General features: G+C 43.2%; 1 protein-coding gene across 2 annotated transcripts in view; it reads left to right on the top strand.

Moving 5' to 3' along the window:
* LOC119647627 (chitin deacetylase 1) overlaps window positions 1-12,498 on the top strand; it is a 32,854-nt gene extending 20,356 nt beyond the window's left edge. The window contains exons 2-5 of one of the 2 annotated variants that reach the window (XM_038048684.1): window positions 3,046-3,184; window positions 9,127-9,239; window positions 10,597-10,746; window positions 10,810-12,498. In XM_038048684.1, coding sequence (XP_037904612.1) covers window positions 3,046-3,184; window positions 9,127-9,239; window positions 10,597-10,746; window positions 10,810-11,963 — 1,556 coding nt within the window. In that variant the 3' untranslated portion in view covers window positions 11,964-12,498. Of the gene's footprint in view, window positions 1-3,045; window positions 3,185-8,186; window positions 8,318-9,126; window positions 9,240-10,596; window positions 10,747-10,809 lie in introns of both variants that reach the window. The other variant, XM_038048682.1, reaches the window with a different exon arrangement.
* Window positions 12,499-19,865: the final 7,367 nt, after the last annotated feature.

Genomic DNA, 19,865 nt, shown 5'->3' with positions numbered 1-19,865 from the left:
TTGTACTGGCTTCTTCTATAAAATTTCTGGGTATACTCGAATGACAGCGTCTGTATACAGAGAACATCAACCCATCGCTTACTACCCTGAGAAATTGAGATCTTTTTTTAGGTGGTACATCGGATTAATTACTTAAGTTAGTCAAGGGTGTACCTTAGACCCTTAGAGCTGGGGTGACGAAAGGGCCGAATCGGGAATTGTGGCTAAAGAATTTGTCAAATCAGTGATACCAACGAGAGACCTTATTTGCCTGCAATAAATTTCAAGACCTCACGATTCATGTACTCGTGCACGCTACAAATAAGTACCCGTTTCTCCTTATAGCGAATTCAAATTCATAGACCTGCATCAGATATAAATACTCTATCGACGTATCTTTAACCAACTCCAATCGGTCCAACTTAGGCAAATTTCTAAGGAATCCATTAAAACCAGTATAACCACTAAATCCAGCTCTTACGGCTTATTGAAACGCACATTCAACTATCCAACCAAATGTACTAAGTACATTTAACATTTCTCAGTAACCATTCAAGATACTTACGAGCATGTGGCAATGGAAACAAGTATGCCATGTTTATGCCCATATCGCCTTAGAGCCACAATGCTAATCTGCCACTGATGGAAAACTCAGATTCACTTTCGATACGCAAAGTACTCGTATCTTGACTTCAATTCCAGGAGAAAAATCTGTAAAGATGGAGTTATAGAGACAGGTTTCATATGTACTATGCCAGCATGTTTGTATCTATCTTCATCTATGTATCTTTAAGCTACTATTATAAATGGTTTCAAGATTTTACCGCACAAATAAAATCAAAGAAATTCAATCTAGCTTAATACCAGTCCACGCATTGTATGGTAAAAATTTCCTGAGGGTAATGATTCTCTTAAGTGTTACTAAGTGACGGTGCTAACTGGTAGCTAAGCTCCCATTAAATGGTAGCCAAGAAGTTTTAAGAGGAAATTAAAAGATTATTTCCCTATAAAGTAAGGAAAAAGTGAGTGACGTAATGGTCAGAAGAGGTGTCTGGTTTTCTTAGGTAATGTAATTGTTGGGTGTATTATTTATTTTATGAGGTAATCTGTATTTGGGTGGTTTTCATTTTTCATGGTTATAGCCAATAAGATTGCGATTATTGGCAAGTGAGATGGCGCGAATGATGTTGTTGATGGAGTATGGTATCATCTTTTGGACTGGAACATAGGCGATAAGCGGTTTCCTAATTTGTGTTGTTGGTGTTGGTTTCTTGCAAGGAGTTCTGATTTTCATTATAGTTTTGTTTGATGTACAAGATCTGCTCAAAAAGTTCCAAGACTTTCTCGATAACTCTTCGAAATACTCCCCCTTTGGAGGCGAATACACTTCTCTCATCGCGATTTTCATGATCCATTTTTTCCTTGATTTTCTCTATCGTATGAAAACGTTGTCCTTTCGGGAACAGCCAGAAGTCACACGAAGCCAGGTCAGGAGAATGGGGCAGGATTATTATCGAGTTTTTGACAAGAAGCTTCCAAATTCAGAACGCGATGTGACAAAGCGCCTTGCCGTAGTGGAAAAACCACTCGCCTGTAGCCCACAATTCTGACCTCTTCCGACGAATCTTTTGGCGTAAAGGGTTTGGAGTTATCGATAACCAATGATTGTTTGGAGGTATCGATAACGATTGATTGTCTTATCTTGTGGGAGGAATTCATGGTGGATGACACCCTTCAAATCAAAGGAAAAACTGAGCATCACTTGCTGGCTGATCTGATCAGGCAAACTTTTTTTGGTTTTGGTGAATTTTTTGACTTCCACTGGGACGACTGCACCTTGGTTTCTACGTCGTAGCCATAAACCAAAGACTGATCACATGTAATGATGGTTCTCAAGCAGTTTCCACTAGCATTGGCCATTTGCAAGTGCTCCTGATAGTCCTCCAGGCGATGCGCTTTTTGATTCGCTGTCATCAGTCGTGGAATGAACTTGGTTGCGTCCCCAATTTTTGGGTTAAAATCTCCTGACATACCCCAAATGAGATGCCGCACTCTTCTGCCATCTCCCTAATCGTCAAACGAACGCACAAGGGCATTCACTCTGCCCACATGAAGGTCGTCAGTTAGGGTTTAAGCTGTCAATGTTAACCTACAATTTGAAAAGTTCTGAAACTTTTTGACTAGACCTCGTAAGTGGTAGAATTAGTAAAATTAGCTCTTCAAACTTGGCGTTCAGTTGCGATATTTTTGAACTGAACGATGGTTAGTGAAAGACGGTAGAGACTTCAGGAAGACCTTGCGTTCGCTAGTATAAATGTCAAAGTTGTTCTTGCATGAGCAGTAAGTTCACGTCGGTATGGAAAGATACTAGGGGATGTCCCTCCTTTCTTATTATCGAGCTTTTTATGAGCGATAGAGTCAGGTCATTAGGTGACAAACCCTTTTCTTCGATTCTCTCGGTTTGAATTGCGGTAACAGATTTAAGATGGCTTCCGAAAAACAAACCACTTTTAAATATTCAAGCAACTGGGGAGTCAGCTTGCAACAAATCCTCTTCTTTCCTCTTCGGTTTTTCGTCCCACTGGGTATTTCCTTTTTTTTGACTCTGAAGCTAAGTTACAGAAAATAGTCAATTTTAAGGAAATGTTCCAGAGCTGAGAAAAATCGAAAGTTGGTGTTGCGAAGTTCAAAAAAAGTTTTACATGGCGTGGCCGGGATTTCGGCAATTGGCGAAACCTAGGGTAAAGGGGGATTGTCCACTAGGGGTGCTGGCGTTTTATGGCATTACCCACAAAACCTAATTTTCTTAGTCCCTATCTGAGTGCCCTGGAAAATTTCGACCCCGGGAGAATTGCTCTTCACTAGCCTCCCCACCCCCTTTTTGAGATTCCTAGCACTCTGGATTGATTGGCACTTTCAAGTAATTTCAGTTTAAACTGTCAAAATTTGCTCACTTTTTAAGGAGACATTTTTTCAATAATTTGCACATTTTTCAAGTGATATCCTTTGTCTAAATGAAATCGGAATTATTTTATTAAAATATTATTATTTTATTTTAAATTTTAGCAACCGCATCGGTACGTGTTAAACGTCAAGATGATGATGAAAATTCAGATGCTCCAAATGTCGACGAACTGTGCCAGGATCGGCCAGGAGATGAGTATTTCAGATTGAGCACTGAGGGCGATTGCCGTGATGTAGTCAGGTAAGAATCAATAGCCCTCCTGACCTTAAAAAATTTTAGATAAAGTGATTAAAGTCTTTTCTTTCAAGCAGAAATTGATCAAATCTAGTTTAAGTTATTTTGCTCGTTTATAATACCATGGGCAGATAAAAAGGAACCACAAACCGCTTAAGTTTAAAAAGTTTAGATAAATTCGTTTTGAGAATGAAGGGGGTCCTAAGTCCGCATCAACTTAATGCAGGACCGGACCAATTGAGGAGCAACTTACTCCTTCTTTTCTGGTCCACGGACCCCTCGCTAGGGCTTGCACCCAAACTTTTTAAAAAAAAAAAAAGTCAAGCGACGACGGCTTTACGGTTTCTTACCAGGGCAGAGGCAAATCGTCAGACGCTGCCTCACCTCTGCCCTGGGAGCAGCGTGACCGTAGCCGCTACGGTCACGCTGCTCTGCCCTGGTAAGAAACCGTAAAGCCGTCGTCGCTTGACTTTTTTTTTTTAGATAAATGTTGGGGATTATGAGGGAAAAATAGTAGATTTTGAGAGGAAACAGGTAAATATCTAAAATTGTGGGCGGTTCTTTGTTAAATAAGCACCAAATTCTGTCACAGCATCGGTTAGTTCCCATAGCAAAAAAGATAGTGGTACTACCGGGATCAGGAAAAATCTTATTGACAATATTACTTTTAAATGAGTTCGGAATTATTCAAAGAATTTTGTAAGGACTTGAAATTCCTCAACAGTGCTGGAAAGATTCACAAATAGACAATTCAGATCCGGCATGTTTGCTTTCTCAAATAATAACTAAGAAATTAGTAAAAAGTAGTGGGAATTATTGGAAGTCAAAATTGATTTTATAAGAGTGCATGAAGGTATGGGTTGGTTTGACGTGAGTGCCGTATAAGCATAATTCCATAATTTTGGGACCGCAATCAGAGCCCAGTCCAGCACCACGGTACTGATTTATATAGAGGACAGGCTCTGCATTCATGCCAGTGGATGCGAGGCCTATCTAACACCCATGCCGCATTTAAGGAGTAAAGCCTCGGGTTTAAGGCGCAACTCCACGCTTGAGGCCACAAGAAGCCCTACCCGTAATATCATAATCGTTAATCATACCCACCATGACACTCCTACGAAAGGACCAACCGCAAATAAGGCACATTCGTCAGAATTTCTTAGGAGTATATGCTCTCAGAGGGTGATTCCGGTTCCTATGGTCCAAGATCACCTCTGATGGCAAGAGGCACTTCAGACGAATCCCTTGACGACTCAGGTTTGATAACCCTCCTCGGGTTCGCGGGAAGGCACATTCATAAGAGTACAGATAATTTTATTACAAATTGGTCAACCTACTTTTTTAGTTGGGGTTTTAATATCCTTGACCAGGCTAAAAAATCTACGCTTATTCATGGCAACTAAGCCTAAGTTAGGGTTGCATTCTAGGAAATCGAACCGTCAATTGTTCATCGTTTGAATTTTATAAATGTAGGTCAGCTATGTATCCGTAAATTAGAAGGTGACCAACGTGGGATTCATGGGATAATTGGATTGGATTATTCTATAGCAGATATGAAATCAATGCTTTTGCCGTGACCGACAATGACAGGAGAAATGGGCTCATAGTCATGGACACTTCCTTTCTTGTCTAAGGAATGGACGCAATTCCCTCCGTCACTATTCATTTTTAATTTGGCCTGAGTAAGTCTAAGTCCGAATTCTCGTGACGATGGGCTTTTTCACTCCTTTCAGCTTATAGTTGACAAGACAATGCAATTATTTACTGCTTGCCGAGGCCTGAGATATTTCAGCAGATTGTGCCTTACTCAGGTCTCTCTCAATCCAAAATTAAATTATCCTTGCTTCCGCCAAATTAGGCATAAACCAGGTGGTTTTCTTTAAATGATGCTCGAACTTATTCGGCGCTCACAAATGAATATAAGGGAGTATTCAGTACCCTTTCTTTTCACAGGTGGAAATCTTGAGAAATTGCTGATGCGTTACAGCGTGCGGGATTTTCATCCACAAATCCACCCTCCTCAAGTTTTGTCCTTTTCCTTGCAGAACCAAAGCAAAGGATTACCTCGCGGAGTGGACATGACTCTAGCCTTTCCTTTTGTCCATTCGCTGCGTTCACAACTGTGCCTTTCTTGCCTCCTTCGCCTCTCTCAACCTGCACTGAGTCGGCATGGGGTTGACTGTATTTTAGGTACCCTGAAATGCATGCATCTCTCCTACTGGACTTTCTGGTGTTGCTGTTCTTCCCAATATCTCGTCTAGATTCTTCCTTTCCTCTGGGAATCTAGGATAATGGAAGACGACATGTTCCGAGTTCAGCTTAGCTGCTGAGGAAACAAATCTCGAACAATTTTCAGTAAAAGATCGTACACATGCTCTCTTAGATGTGATAGGAACGGCTTCCTCCCAGGGTATGCCTGATCTAGGGTGCTGGTCCAATCACACCTGACATTCCCTTCACTCTAAGAGGTGCAGGTCCCCTATCGTTTGGATTCTTTTTTAACTCAAAGACAACTGCCTGGTGATCACTGTGGGTATAGTGTTCACTCACGTCCCAAGACATGTCGTGAGCTAGTCAAGGATTAACGAAAGTCAGGTCTGAACGCCCTTATATTAGTCAGTGAACTTCCCCATTCTGTAGCCCACGCGTTCAAGTCACCGGCAATGGCTCTTGGTTTCCCTCCTTTCGTATATAAGATCGATCTCTCCAAAGTGTCCTTGAACTCAGCCAAAGCCTGGCTTGTAGGAGCATAGCAGCTACAGTATAGACGTATATACCGTATATTTCTGCCCACACGAAGCTACTTGTCTCAGACGCTCCACCTGTAACATCGGCAACTCATGCCTTACCGAGTTTTTATGAACTTCGTTTATTAAAGCGACTTGCACGTCCGATCTCTAGGTGATTTCAACTTCATTTTCCCACCGTAGTTAGTGCATTTTTGAACCCTGCTGTCTCGGCATTCTTTTCTGTCGCATAGTATGCACTTTTGATCTTTGTTACATTGCTGGGCGGTATGACCCTTTTCCCCACACAGTTTGCAAAGGTTAGATCGATCAACCTCACTTATGTGTGCCCGGATTACTATGCCAGGTGTCCCGACATGAGACACTTAAAGCACCTTTTCAAAGAAATCTGTTTTCTAAGGTGACAAACAACCCATCGATCTTTCCAACGTCCAGCAGCCTGCGCGCTGCTTCTGCTGCAGATGGTCACCGCCTATGTACATATATATGCCTCTTTGGGACTCACAATGGATGCCTGCTGTGAGTTGTGCAGCTTTGACTGCATGCAGATTGCTGCCTAAGAAGTGACCTCGTCTGGGTCTTTGTGCTCTATAGCGATTTTATGCTTTTGAGGACGCCCTACAGCACTCTCAACTAGTGGCATTTGACTCGGCTGGAGAAGCTTTGCTCTTGTCGAATCTTTTCAACTCCAGTGTTCCAGACCCTGCTAATATTCCCCCCCAAGTATCTAAGGTCAAAACCAGCTTCACCTCTCTTAGTATGTCTGCGTGGGATCTACCACTAGTGCTAGAGATGATGATCGCGATGGGGCAGAACCTCATTTTCTCCTCCTGTTTTAAGCCGTTCATGGCTCAACCTTACTCCAGCTGTCATGTGCTTTTTGATTGGACATCAGTTCCTTTGGTAGTGCCAGCGCCCTTCTCCCCCCCCCCCCCCCTCCCCCCTCCTAGTGGGTTTTCTGGCTGTTCTCCTTTCCTTTCCTGAATCTTCTTGTTTCTCCTATTATTTGCGAGGATATCGATGTGTGACGGCGCGATGGTTGAAGGTCTGTCACTAGCACAGCGTTAAGTATGATAATACTCGAACTGAAGCACAGTCTGACTGTGTCGATTCCCTATACTCTACTAAGGAGTGAACAGGAAACACTAATATCGGCGTGTCGGGTGTTACCCACGTGGACTACGTTACCCGGTAAAGAAGTAATTCTAGGGCTTCAAGGTTAGACTTCTGCTCTCCAAAGTGAACTCCATTGCCGTTTCCGAATATTTCGGGATATTTAGAGAGCTCTCTTGGTCCAACTAATCCAGCGCATGAGAATCACTTTCTGTCATGCTACTCTCAGGGCGGAATTGAAATCGAGTCCGATGAGATATATGTCTTTCTCCAGAGAAGTTATTAGTCCTTATATTTTTCCTTCAGCAGGACTGCTGGAAGAAAATCTGGGCCTGGGATGAAAATCCGTGCGGAAAATCTCGGTTCGAAGTAGAACTTAATGAAGACCTCACTTATTATCCTTTTTTCATTTAAACTTCTATTTCGGCCCATTGAGGAAACTTCGGGGCTGGGAGGAATCCCCTTTTGCTAGATGGTAGTTCCCGGGTTTTCAGGACAGTAAGGTCACTCTCGAGATAAATTCAGGGCAATTAACAGCCAGAGTGTTTGGCTTGTAATTTCGTCAACTGTTTCAGTCATTGGGCTTGTTCCTAGTTTTGCAGTTACTCCTATTGATGATAAGGTAATCGCATCGGAGTCTCATTACCGGTCAACAAGGGAAAAAATAGCATGAAAGAAAACATTATTCAGGGCCCTTATTTTCAATGTGTTAGATAGGTCTTGTCGGCATCCTTTTCTTATGCATGTATATTTCCTCCGCACTTTTATCCCCAGGGTTGGTCCCTTACCGAAGTGCAATTCTGTTGAACATTTGGTTACACTATTCGCTCAGTTTTCAGGGTCAGAATTTTGACCTACTGTAATAGACACTAAGCATTGGAGTAAAGGGTCCCTCTTAGTTCAATAAATTTCCTTTCTTTTCATCCTAAATTGAATAATTTAACACTCTTAATTTGGTGTTCCGCAAGGGTCCCATCATTTGCTTCAAATTTTCCCTGAAAGCATGGCTTTGTCAGATTATTTGGAATATTTTCCGTAGTTTTAGTTTAATTAAGGATTTTCATACATAGGAATATTGACAAAATGTCAACAAATAATCAAATAAAACAAACAACAAAAAATAAATATTTTTCACCAAATAAAAATAGGTGCGATAACGCAGGTGAAAATGGAGTAGTTCGATTGGCATCTGTCCGTTGTCCACTTGGTTTGTCATTCGATATATTGCGTCAAACATGCGATTGGAAGGCAAACGTAAAGAACTGTGATACAGTGGAAAGTAAGTGTGCAGCAAAGGGATCAGTGAAATATTAAAAATCGTTCGATCGCATAAAAATCCTTCAACCTTCCTCTTCTACTTCATTTCATTATTTGGTTTCGTCAGTATGTCTCTAACGACATCTTTGTACTTGGAATGTCCTATTTTATGTCTACTTTACTTCTTTCGAGGGATTTGCACGTCAACGGAATGACCAAAATTAAAAAAAAAAAAATAATTTTGTGACTAACAAGAAAGTCATGTTCTCTAGAGATTTTGGTAATGTCAAAAGTTTTGGCAGGAGGTATCGCTCAGGATAAGGCGTAGGGGATGTGATTGCTGTTCAGTGATTAAAAATCAAAATTTTTTTTATTGAGTTGCTGAGTAGTAAGGGCCCAATCATTCATAGCTTTCATTGGTTCTAGATATTTTTGGCATGTTTTGGACCAACGATTTTTCGACGTTTCTATTCCACTGAACAGCAATTTGATTCGAACTCTTTACCAGGGAACATAATATCTTATTATCATTATTCTACTCTTACTATCTTTATTTAACTTACTATCAATTGACTGTTCTAGCTATAATTTCTAAATGTATCTTTTTCTATTTTCTCTTTTCAAAAAAAAATTCGATCAAAAAATATCATTCATCGTTCGTCGATTTAAACCAAAAAATGTCCTCCATCTGTGTTTAATACAAATATCTTACTCCAAAATGCATGTATCCAACATATTTATATCCAAATATCATACGAATGCGGAATGTATCCTTCATTAAAATGAAATCCAAAATCTTAAAAATCCAATGATTTATAAAAAAAAAAAAAGATGTACAAAATCCGGACTGAAACAGATTACATGCCCCTCGGGCTTATCATTCGACATTGAAAAACAGACATGTGACTGGAAAGCAAAAGTAACGAATTGCGATCAGAAAGAAAGTAAGTCTCAAACCAACAGCCAAAGACTTTAAAAATTAAAAAAAAAAAAAAAATATACAAAAATCATACAAAAAAGATTCAGATAAACATAAATTTATTCAGAAAATTTGCTTGAGTTTTGAACTAGATTAGAAATTGGTTTGGTATTAACATGATTCGAAAGGATCCCTTTAAGGACAAGCTCAGGAGATTTGACGATCCCCTGGAGTTTGGACTTTGAAGTGGACGTTTCGTCAAAATTTTTTAAGACTCACTAGTTTGAACTTGAAATTTTCTGCACTAAAAGCTAAACCTGAAATTACGAAAATTGGTTTGGGATTACAAATTCAATACCTAGAGGCACATTATGACATTGCTGTATCTTGTTGGCTTCAAATCTGCTTCAAACGAATACTCCTTACTTGCTCCATGCCTACCGTCTACTGACAGGTAGGACTCGCTGAGAATCAAAACAGAGAAGAGAGAACTACTATGCACTCACAGTCCCTAAGTTCCCCATGGAAGATAATTCTTCTGACATGTATCCCTATACCTTGTCAATCCCTTCCCCGACACCAGCAGTGCGTTGCTGTTCCTCCCCACTCCTCATGCTTAAAGCCTAATCAGTTGAAGCCACAAGTAACTCTGTAAAGAAGCAGAAAATCAGCAAATCTCAGCTTTGATCCAAGTAGCTTTCACAAAACTGAAGACAAGTTGGTAGAGGTTTACAAATGCAGAGAAACGAAACATTATGACAACACTATACAGAAGTGAATCCTTTGAAATCGCACACAAATCCAACAGACAATACACTTTCAGACAGAACAACTTACAGTAAGACGTAGATACTAGAACTCCCGGAGCAAGGTTCCAAATGTCGACTTCAAAACAAAGTTCGAGATCTATGTTGTATGTAGGACCCAAAATGTGGTCCTAATGAAAGTCCTAGTTCCGCCGATTACCAATATTTCTACACAAAAGCGGCATTTGCGACTACGCTCCTTTTAAAAGTCACCAAACTTTGCAAAAACCACTAATCCTAATAAAGGCTTTCTGTGTTAAATATTAACAAATGGCTCTATTGTGTAAAGGAAGCAAACATCCTTGGAAACTCTGTTTAGAATAACCTGAAAAATACATTGAAGAAGTCACTTTACACAATAAACCCAACAAACTCTACCATAAACCGCAAATAAAAGGACAAACTCAGCTTTGAAAACACTTCATGTAATTAATCACATTCTGCATGCTCCTTTTCCATCACTTCCATACATACCTCCACCTGTACACAAACCATACACTGCATCAAATTTTCCACCCTTAAACGAACCAAAGGACACTAATCTAATATTTCTATCCTTCAACAAAAAAAACTTAGAGCCACGCAAAGCACTGCCAATTCTGAAGACCGATGAACCCATCTGTCCAGAAGGCAAACTTTCCTGTGGAGATGGTGAATGTCTGGAGAAGGAAGTGTTCTGTAACGGAAAACCCGACTGCAAGGACGAATCCGATGAAAATGCTTGCTGTAAGTATTGAACTCCTTACTCCTAATGAACGAGTGTATATAATCATATTCGTCTCCTTGCAGCTGTCGATGATGATCCAAACCGCGCTCCTGAATGCGACCCTACTCAGTGCGTACTTCCTGATTGCTTCTGCTCAGCTGACGGTACCCGAATTCCCGGAGCTATTGAACCACAACAAGTACCACAGATGATCACCATCACCTTCAACGGAGCCGTTAACGTAGACAACATTGATCTGTACGAAGAAATCTTCAACGGACAACGACAGAACCCCAACGGTTGTTCCATCAAGGGAACCTTCTTTGTATCCCACAAGTACACCAACTACTCAGCTGTTCAGGACTTGCATCGTCGTGGTCATGAAATTTCCATCTTCTCACTTACCCACAAGGACGATCCAAACTACTGGAGTCAGGGTACCTATGACGACTGGCTTGCTGAAATGGCTGGAGCTCGTTTGATTATTGAACGTTTCGCTAACATTACCGATGGTTCCATCATTGGCATGCGTGCTCCATACTTGCGTGTCGGTGGCAACAAACAATTCGAAATGATGGCTGACCAATTCTTCGTCTATGATGCTTCCATCACTGCCTCATTGGGTCGTGTGCCAATCTGGCCATACACCCTCTACTTCCGTATGCCACACAAGTGTAACGGCAACGCCCACAACTGCCCGTCCCGTAGCCACCCTGTTTGGGAAATGGTCATGAATGAATTGGATCGTCGTGATGACCCAACCTTCGACGAATCGCTTCCTGGTTGTCACATGGTAGACTCTTGCTCGAATATCCAAAGTGGTGAACAATTCGGACGTCTTCTGCGTCACAACTTCAACCGTCACTACAATAGCAACCGTGCTCCATTGGGATTGCACTTCCACGCCTCATGGTTGAAATCAAAGAAGGAATACCGCGAAGAATTGATCAAATTCATTGAAGAAATGTTGGGACGCAACGATGTCTTCTTTGTTACCATGCTCCAAGTCATCCAATGGATGCAAAACCCAACTGAATTGAACTCATTGCGTGACTTCCAAGAATGGAAAGAAAAGTGCGACGTCAAAGGACAACCCTACTGCTCGTTGCCAAATGCCTGCCCTCTGACCACCAGGGAATTACCAGGTGAGACCCTGCGTCTCTTCACGTGTATGGAATGCCCCAACAACTACCCATGGATCTTGGATCCAACTGGTGATGGATTCTCAGTCAAATAAGGAGCGAAACCTTCAGAATAATAACGAAGGTATCGAGAGGTACCCTCGTGTTCCACCGAGAGTCTGACTAATTAACATTCAAAAGATATTTATATCTTTTTCTCTTATGTAAGACAACACTGATCCCGTACAATTATCCACTTTTCGTATCCACATCCTATTGTGTATCTTCCAACCCAACCTTCGGGTCATCGGTACCTGTTAATTCCGATCCTTTTTTCCTAACTACTCCACGACTTCCTCACAGCTTTCCTCTTCTCGCCAACTGTTCTAAACCCTACTTCTGGTGGGTCCTCCCATTCCCCAATATCAGAATAGTATCTATGAATGCCAACTAAAGTGTGAGGAGACGATCCGACTATTGTAAAGTGCGAGGGGATGATTTTTAAGTTCTACTATAAATCGTTAAGTGATATCTATGATATGATTAAGAAAGATTTATGTAAAGATAAAGAAAAAAACTGAAAAGTGTTAATGTTATTATTTTTTTTAAAAAAGAAAACAAAGAAAATAAAAAGTTACGTAAAAAAATTAACACTGAGTTTCCCTTATTTTGAATGGAAGACAAAAATAAGTTGGGAGACGCCCGGGGGAAGAAGAGGGTGAATTTTTTTCTTTCTAGGTAGTTGTATGCCTTCAAATCCTGCTGCGCCTGACAGCTCGGCAAATAGTTGATTTTCAGGAATTAGCCAGGACTTTGAAACAGTCGCTAACAATTCGGGGCTAATTAGGGCTAATTTATTTATTTATTTATTTAATTTAACGGACAACAAACAGAGTAAATTCCAATTAATTATTGCCCTCAGAAGGAGGAGAAAGCAAAAAACTTATCCTACGTTTAAAACTACTTAAAGTAGGGAAGTTAAAAGGACCAAGCTGTTCTGCATTATAATTTCGGCAAAGCCTAGGAATCGGGGAATGAAAGTAGACTTCAAGCTCTGCGAAGGACGCGTTGAAAATGTCTGTGTTACGTGTGTTATAAGACGCAGGACGTCAGGTGATCTCGTCAGCGGCGGAGCAGTCCATCAGACCCGAGGAAAGTTTAAAGAATGTACATAGATCCAGATAGGATCTACGCTGTTGTAGGAAGGGAAGGTTTAGAAAGCGGAGGCGGGAGGGATAATCCACACGAGGGAAGCTTTTCTTAAAGAAGGGGGAACGGGTGAATTTACGTTGCACATTTTCAATTGCAAGACAATCACAGTTACGGGAGGGTGACCAGATCACGGAGCTATACTCGAGGGTATTCCTCACGAGGCAATTGAAGAGAGCTACGGAGGGTTGGATGGATTCAAAATCAGAGGAGGAGCGAAGTATAAAACCTGACAATTTTGCTGCTCGATTGATGACATCGAGGCAGTGGGTGTCAAAGCGGAGCTTATTGTCGAAAGTGACTCCGAGGTCTTGAGTGGAATTTAAGCAGGATAAGGAATGTCCGTTAAGACAGTAGGAGAAAGAAGTGGGTGAGGATTTTAGGGAGTAGCACATAGAGTGACACTTTCTGACGTTTAGCGCTAAACCATTAGTCGAACACCAATGAACCAGAGTGTCCAGGATAGATTGAAGGGAAACACAGTCCATAGGCGACGATATAGCGGAAAACAGTTTAAGGTCGTCTGCATAGAGCAAACAAGGACAAGTAAGGAGGGGGAGAAGGTCGTTAATACAAAATAAAAATAACAAAGGACCCAGAATAAATCCCTGTGGGACGCCAGAAAAGGGGGAGAAGGAGCGGGAAGTACAACCGTCAAAAGAGACGCGGCAGGATACAGCATAAAACAATTTGTATGGGAACGTTCTTGTATCTTGTGATTTACAGTATCGAAGGCTTTCGCGAAGTCAGTGTAAATGGTATGCACTTCTTGCCGTGAATTTTGGCATTTGGCGACAAAGTTGGTAAAGCCAAGCAGGTTGGAGGTAGTGGACCTATGTTTAACGAAGCCGTGTTGCTCTTTCATTATGTATTGGCCAAAGTGGGCGGACAACCAGTTGCTGACATATCTTTCCAGGATTTTGGAACAGGAGGAGAGGAGGGAAATGGGACGGTAATTCTCGGCAAGCGAACGATCGCCACTTTTGTGAATGGGGATAATGAGAGCCTCTTTCCACAAGCTGGGAAAATGATTCTCTCCGAGGCTTTTCTTGAAAATAAGAGATAAGGGAAGAGAGATGGACTTACCAGTTTTGAGCAAAAAGAGGTTTGGAAGACCATCGTAGCCAGGTCCAACATTGGCATCAAGTTTGCCAGTGAGGTATTCGACAAGGATAGGGGTAAGAAGGGGAATAGTAGGCGATGCGGTGCAGGCTACATCCACTATCGGGAGGGATTCGGAGGAAGGAGGGGGAACACAGACTGACGAAAAGTGGCGGCAGAGTAAATCACAAGATAGTTGGGGGGAGTTAGCTGAGAAGCCAGAGAATTTAATGGACGGAGGGGATAACTGGGCAGGGCAGCGGGAGTTGCGAATGTGGGACCAGAAAGGTTTCAGGTTTCCGCGCTTTAGTGAGTCTTCCACGCTGGACAAATATTCGTTTCTGGACTTACGTATTAAGGATTTGACCGAGGAACGAAGTGATTTGAAAAAAACTAATTGTGAGTCACTTTAAAAAATCTGCCGGCGAGAATTCCATCTTTTTCGTGTAGATAATGAGGTTGAATTCTGCAACTGGTGAATCCAAGGATCGAGCTTTTTTTTGATTAGGGAAGTAAAAAAGTGCCGGACTCCTGTCTCAGAGAGACTACCGGGTAAAACACCCCCTGGAGCATCTAGGACTTTAACCCCCAACCGTTTGACACATAACCTCAGGTTAGGTCTATTCAGTATAGGAATAAAACCCCGTGGGAGCCTCAGCTACCCTGGCATCACTCCTATCCATCTCTCTCTTTTTCGCTTGAAGAATGCCTTGAGTGTAACGTTGAAACTCGGCTTAACGTGTCCTCGCTCTGCAGCATGGTACCCTTCCATCGAACGGCAACGGCGACAGTGCTGCCACCTTCTGCAGAAGAAAAGGTGTGACAAGCATCATCCTTGCAATAAATGTAGTTGGGCGACCGTGATTTTCCGATGATATTCAGGTAGGATTAAAAATACCTGTGTCCGTTGAGTAGCTTAGTTAGGTGATAGTTAACCTCACCGTGTTTTGGATTGAACCAGGGCCGCACGTCTTTTATGAGATGCGCGGTCCATCTACCTTTCGATTCTTTTTTGAGAGGTTGCTGCCATGTACGAGCTCGATCTTCACAAGAGATAGTTTCTTTATTTCTCTCGCCTTTTCTGAGGAATATAGGCAGCATGGAGAGCGATCGGAATAACTCCCGCGATGCCAATTTCAGCTGGCTCAGAGACGGTAGGATAGGCGGACACAACTCGCAGTGCCCTCTTCTTTGTACTTGAGCTAGGCGATTATGGTATATTTACCAAGGGAGTCGGCCCATACTTCGAAACCGTAGAGGAGGACGGACTGAACCGCACTTTTCAATTAGCATCGCCTGCTGGATAGGAGACCTCCGACATTGGAATTCAGCCGGCTAATAGCTAATCGTCAATGCTGACCACATTGCCTCCTACAGTGTACTGTAGCGTACCGTTACGGTCTTGAATGAAGTGCTCTAACACACTTCAAGGCCCTGATCCAATATGGATTGTTGTGCCAACGATTATTATAATTAATATCATAGCTAATCGTCTGCTGCGTTGCGAATCTGCTCGAAGGAGCTCATCTTCGTGTCTATCATCATGTCCAGGTACTTCACCGCCGGCTTCGATAAGACCATGGTTTTACTCACTTGAACAGGGAGTACTGTGGGAACCCTCTCCTTGGTCAGCACAACGACTTCGGTCTTTTCCAGAGGTAGAGAGAATCCACATTCCATCTGCTTTCTCGCCGCATTACAATTGCCAGTGTGCGCTGGGCTTGTTCAAGCGTGTGTGCGGTAATCAGTGCCGCAACATCATTGTTTCAGATGCGATTTATCAGGCATCTCGTAGAAGACTATCGTATAAGGCATTCCAAATATCCGGACCAAAGGTACATCTCTCAGTTGCCCCCGATGTTAGCTTCATTCGGCAAGTCCTTTCCGGCTCTCGAAGAGTAGGGCACGATCCTTTAAAAAGTTCCTTAATAGCCACAATAGGTAGCATGGAGTATGGAAACGATTTCTTAGTGACTCAAGCATGTCGCTCACCTCGCGGAATTGAAGGCCTTTCTTACGTCGAGGGTCACAAGGAGTACCATTCGCTTGGACCGGCTACCGCTTGGACCAGCTCCTTAATGACAATTGTCGATCGTCCCGCTCTAAAACTATGATATATTGAGTCGGTGAGTAGTCTCCCGCCGCGCATATTGCGTCAGTCAGTCGTGGCTTGATGAGGTTCTAAAGCAGTTTCCCCGTTGTGTCCAACATATTGAGCGGACGATGCGGTGATGGCACCTCGTGGTCGCCTTTGCCCTTGCTTACCAGCAAAGGTTTCGCAATCTTCCAGCGAGAGCAAAAAATACCCACTGTCAGAAATGCGTCAAATGGGTCGAATTGCATGTTCGGCTTGTATTTACATACTAGTTTCAATACTTCGCTGGGAATACCGTCCGCTTTTGCTGCTTTTTTGCCCTTCATGGACAGGACCGACTCCTCTAGTTCGTTTGCAGTGAAGAGTTGGTATTCCTCAGTGCTCACTCCATCATCGGCAGCGTTAGTGCGTATGGGGTGAACAGGAAAAAGTGTTGGTAACCAGCTTATACCCGAGGTCCCTAGCTCTCTGTCTACATCCTTGATTAGCTCCTGCAGCGTGTCTTCTCCCTGTTGATTTCATGACAAAGTTCCTTTTCCCCCGCTTATACTCTGCGGATCTAAGCGTCCCTTCGTCTTGGCCTCTTGCGCGCTCAGCAATCCGCCGAAGTCTGAGGCAGTTCCTTTTTAGGTTTTCAATTTCAGCCGTCCATCCGTGCACGGCAATTTCCCGGAATGTAATTTCCTTTTGGGGGCCGATGCATTAAAATATGCGGTGATAAGCCTCATGGTTGAATGATCTAGCGATTCTGTCCATCAGAGACAGTGATTTCGCAACCAAGGGGTTGGAATGTCGGAGTTCTACCGGTATTTAAAACCATAGGTCCTGTTCTGGCACCCATCTCCAGAATTTGTGTGCCTCGAGAATCTGGTTGATGCATACCGCATTCGAGGGCTCTGGCGTTAAAATCTCCTCCGACTAGAATTTTCCCTTCCGTGTTTTTAATCTTGTCGTTCAAGGTGGCGAGCCTATTCCGAAAAGCTTGTATTGATTCGTTCGGTGTGAAGTAAACGCCGAACGAAAGTCACTTCCGCACAACGAACCCAATCGAAGCGGTATCCTCGACCATGGGCCCGCTCTAGCAAGTTAATCGCACCTTTCACCCAGATGGCAGCAGTGCCAGATATATTGGCATACCACGACGGTGAGCTCCTATCTCGAAGCTGTTCGCTGAGAAGGGACAAGCCAAGTTTGACAATCGCCAATTTCTGTCCTCTGGAGTTGACAGAGGTAACACCCACCTTGTTGTTGTTCACATCGGGATAATTTTTATTGCCTCCTCCGTATTAGTGAGATAATCTAGATGCCTTGGATGCCTTGGATTCACATGGCTTCTAGGTTGGTAACTATTGCTTTTGTACCTAGAACGCTCTGAACTGCCTTGAAGAATGTACTTTTCTTATAGATCTTCGGTCTAAGCTCAACAAGTATAATATATCGCCGGTTCGAGTCCACCGGATAAATTTGACATCTACCCTACAGTCTTCTGGTTTGGCGCTGCTACGGGCTTCTCGAAGAACTTTCGTGAAAGATCCCTTTCTGTTCGGTTTGATGAGAATGACCTCTGACCGTGGTTTTCCCCTTCTCTTTTTCGTTGGCGCTGATGTTGCCGTGATAGTAGACTTCGACTTTGCTGCAGTGGAGCCACTACGGTGCTATTCAACTTAGGTTGTTGTTGCTGAATTTTCTATTGTTTTCGACGCTGTTTGATCCGTTTGGTTACCACCTCGTGGAATTCCTCCTGCTGCGTCTTCATTGGCAGATCGACGATGTTTTCTCCTCGCCTCCTGGTGGGCAGAGGGCACTGCGTTTTGTGCAACTAGAGGGTGCACTAGCGATGTGCTTTTACCTCCATCCTGCTCCCCTTCGGCTGTCATCCAGGAGTTTCGCTGGTCTGCAATAAGGTTCTTCCATCTCCGTTATACCATTTTTGACATCCAAGGAGAGATGACTTCCATTTCCGCCCGATTGGGGAGTTCGTCACCCTTTTTTTCCCGAAAAAGCGATGTCACGCAGCTCGGAGTTTGTCATCTTTTCTCATGGCGCATTTTCCGAACTTAAATTCAATGGCGTCTTTTCTTTTTAGCCAAGAGGACTCTTAGCGTCTACTACCCTTTTCTACTTCCAGTCGTCTTCACCTTTGGGGCAGTGGGCCTTTCTATTTTTTCAGTAGGTGATTGTCTTAGCTTTGCGCGTTTTGCAAAGGGATTTATAGTGGAATCTCCCATTTTAGCTTCCAGATGCGGTGAGTGTGGTGGATTATAGCTTCTTCTTAAAATTTTGACTATAGCCGGTTGTGTCGCCATATTTGTTATTGATATTTTTGTTATTTTAGTTTGGGTCCTAGCCGCAAGCCACTATCTCTGATAGAAAGTTCATTCGTCTTAAATGATTCCCGTGATTGTCTATACGAACAAGGAGGTCATACGTGGGTTGACATAACTTTCCGAAGTAGCTTTGATACTAATTGTGTTGAGTGGGGCGTTTAAAAAAGGTCAAATCTGTAAAATCTGCAAAAAATCATGACGACCCACTAATTGATACCTAGGCTCCAAAATACTCTCCGAATTTACTTGGAATGCCCCTAAGTTCGTGTAAGGAATACAACAGATTGAGAATTATTTTGGAAAGTTTGGTGCAAAACCTGCTATTAGTAACACTCAACTTCCTTGAAGAAATTTCAATTTTATAATAGTAATAATAATAATAATAAACTCCGCCGAAGCCGGTCCCAAGCCCGGTTGTGAAAGGAGGAGGGATGGATAGCTTCAGTCTGAATGGCTGTACGCCACCGCAGCGTCTCAGGGGGTAGGTGAGGAAAGTGCAGGAACTTTGCAGACTTGCAGATTACTCACTAAGGAAGCTATCTACACACCTGGCAGCTAGGGATAAAATGCACCACCAAAAATGAGAAGAAGGAGAAATTTAAGGTCCGGTACGGATAACCGGCGGGAGTCGTCTGACTTGATGACTGGGTCGGGCTCTCGTAATGGACAGCACGGCGTCGAAACCGCTAGTCGTGGGACGGTTCGACGTCTAGGCGCCACGACGACCAGGAGCACAGCTCCGCCTGCTGCAGCTGTTTCGCCACAACCTGTGGCGACCACTTCAGCAGGTTCGCGTAGGAAGCGGATGAAATGGACTGAAGAAATGAACCTCTTCATCATCCGCTCCTACTACGAAATAACGGCGGGGGCGGGTACAACATCTTACCGCCCCTTGCTGCACCAGAGATTCGTCGAGCGTTTCCCGCAATTCGCGCACGTGACTGTGCAGTGAGTCGCAGACCAGTACCGCTTTATTACTCGCAGCGACACAATCCCGGCCACCATCAGGGAACGTGTTCGACTTGAAGTCATCGGGGAAACTGGTGACCGAGAGTCGATGGGGGCAGAGGCGGCGGCATCAACAACATCACGCCGTACTGCAGGCAACAGGTTCAGTACTCGCCGAAGCACTCTTCTCCACCGTCCAGCTGAGGTTTCCGCTGAGGTTCGGGACGAATTCCAAAGAGCGTGTATAGAATTCTCGGATATAGATCCTTTGCATAGACCAGGCATTCCCAGGCTCTATGCATCTCCAGCAACTCCAGGAATTCTATCTCAAATCAATG

The sequence above is a fragment of the Hermetia illucens genome, chromosome 2 (genome assembly GCF_905115235.1).
Source record: "Hermetia illucens chromosome 2, iHerIll2.2.curated.20191125, whole genome shotgun sequence".
NCBI classification, from domain to species: Eukaryota; Metazoa; Arthropoda; class Insecta; order Diptera; family Stratiomyidae; genus Hermetia; species Hermetia illucens.
Note: the sequence above shows the minus strand (reverse complement) of the source record. Positions and strands in the feature narration are given on the sequence as shown.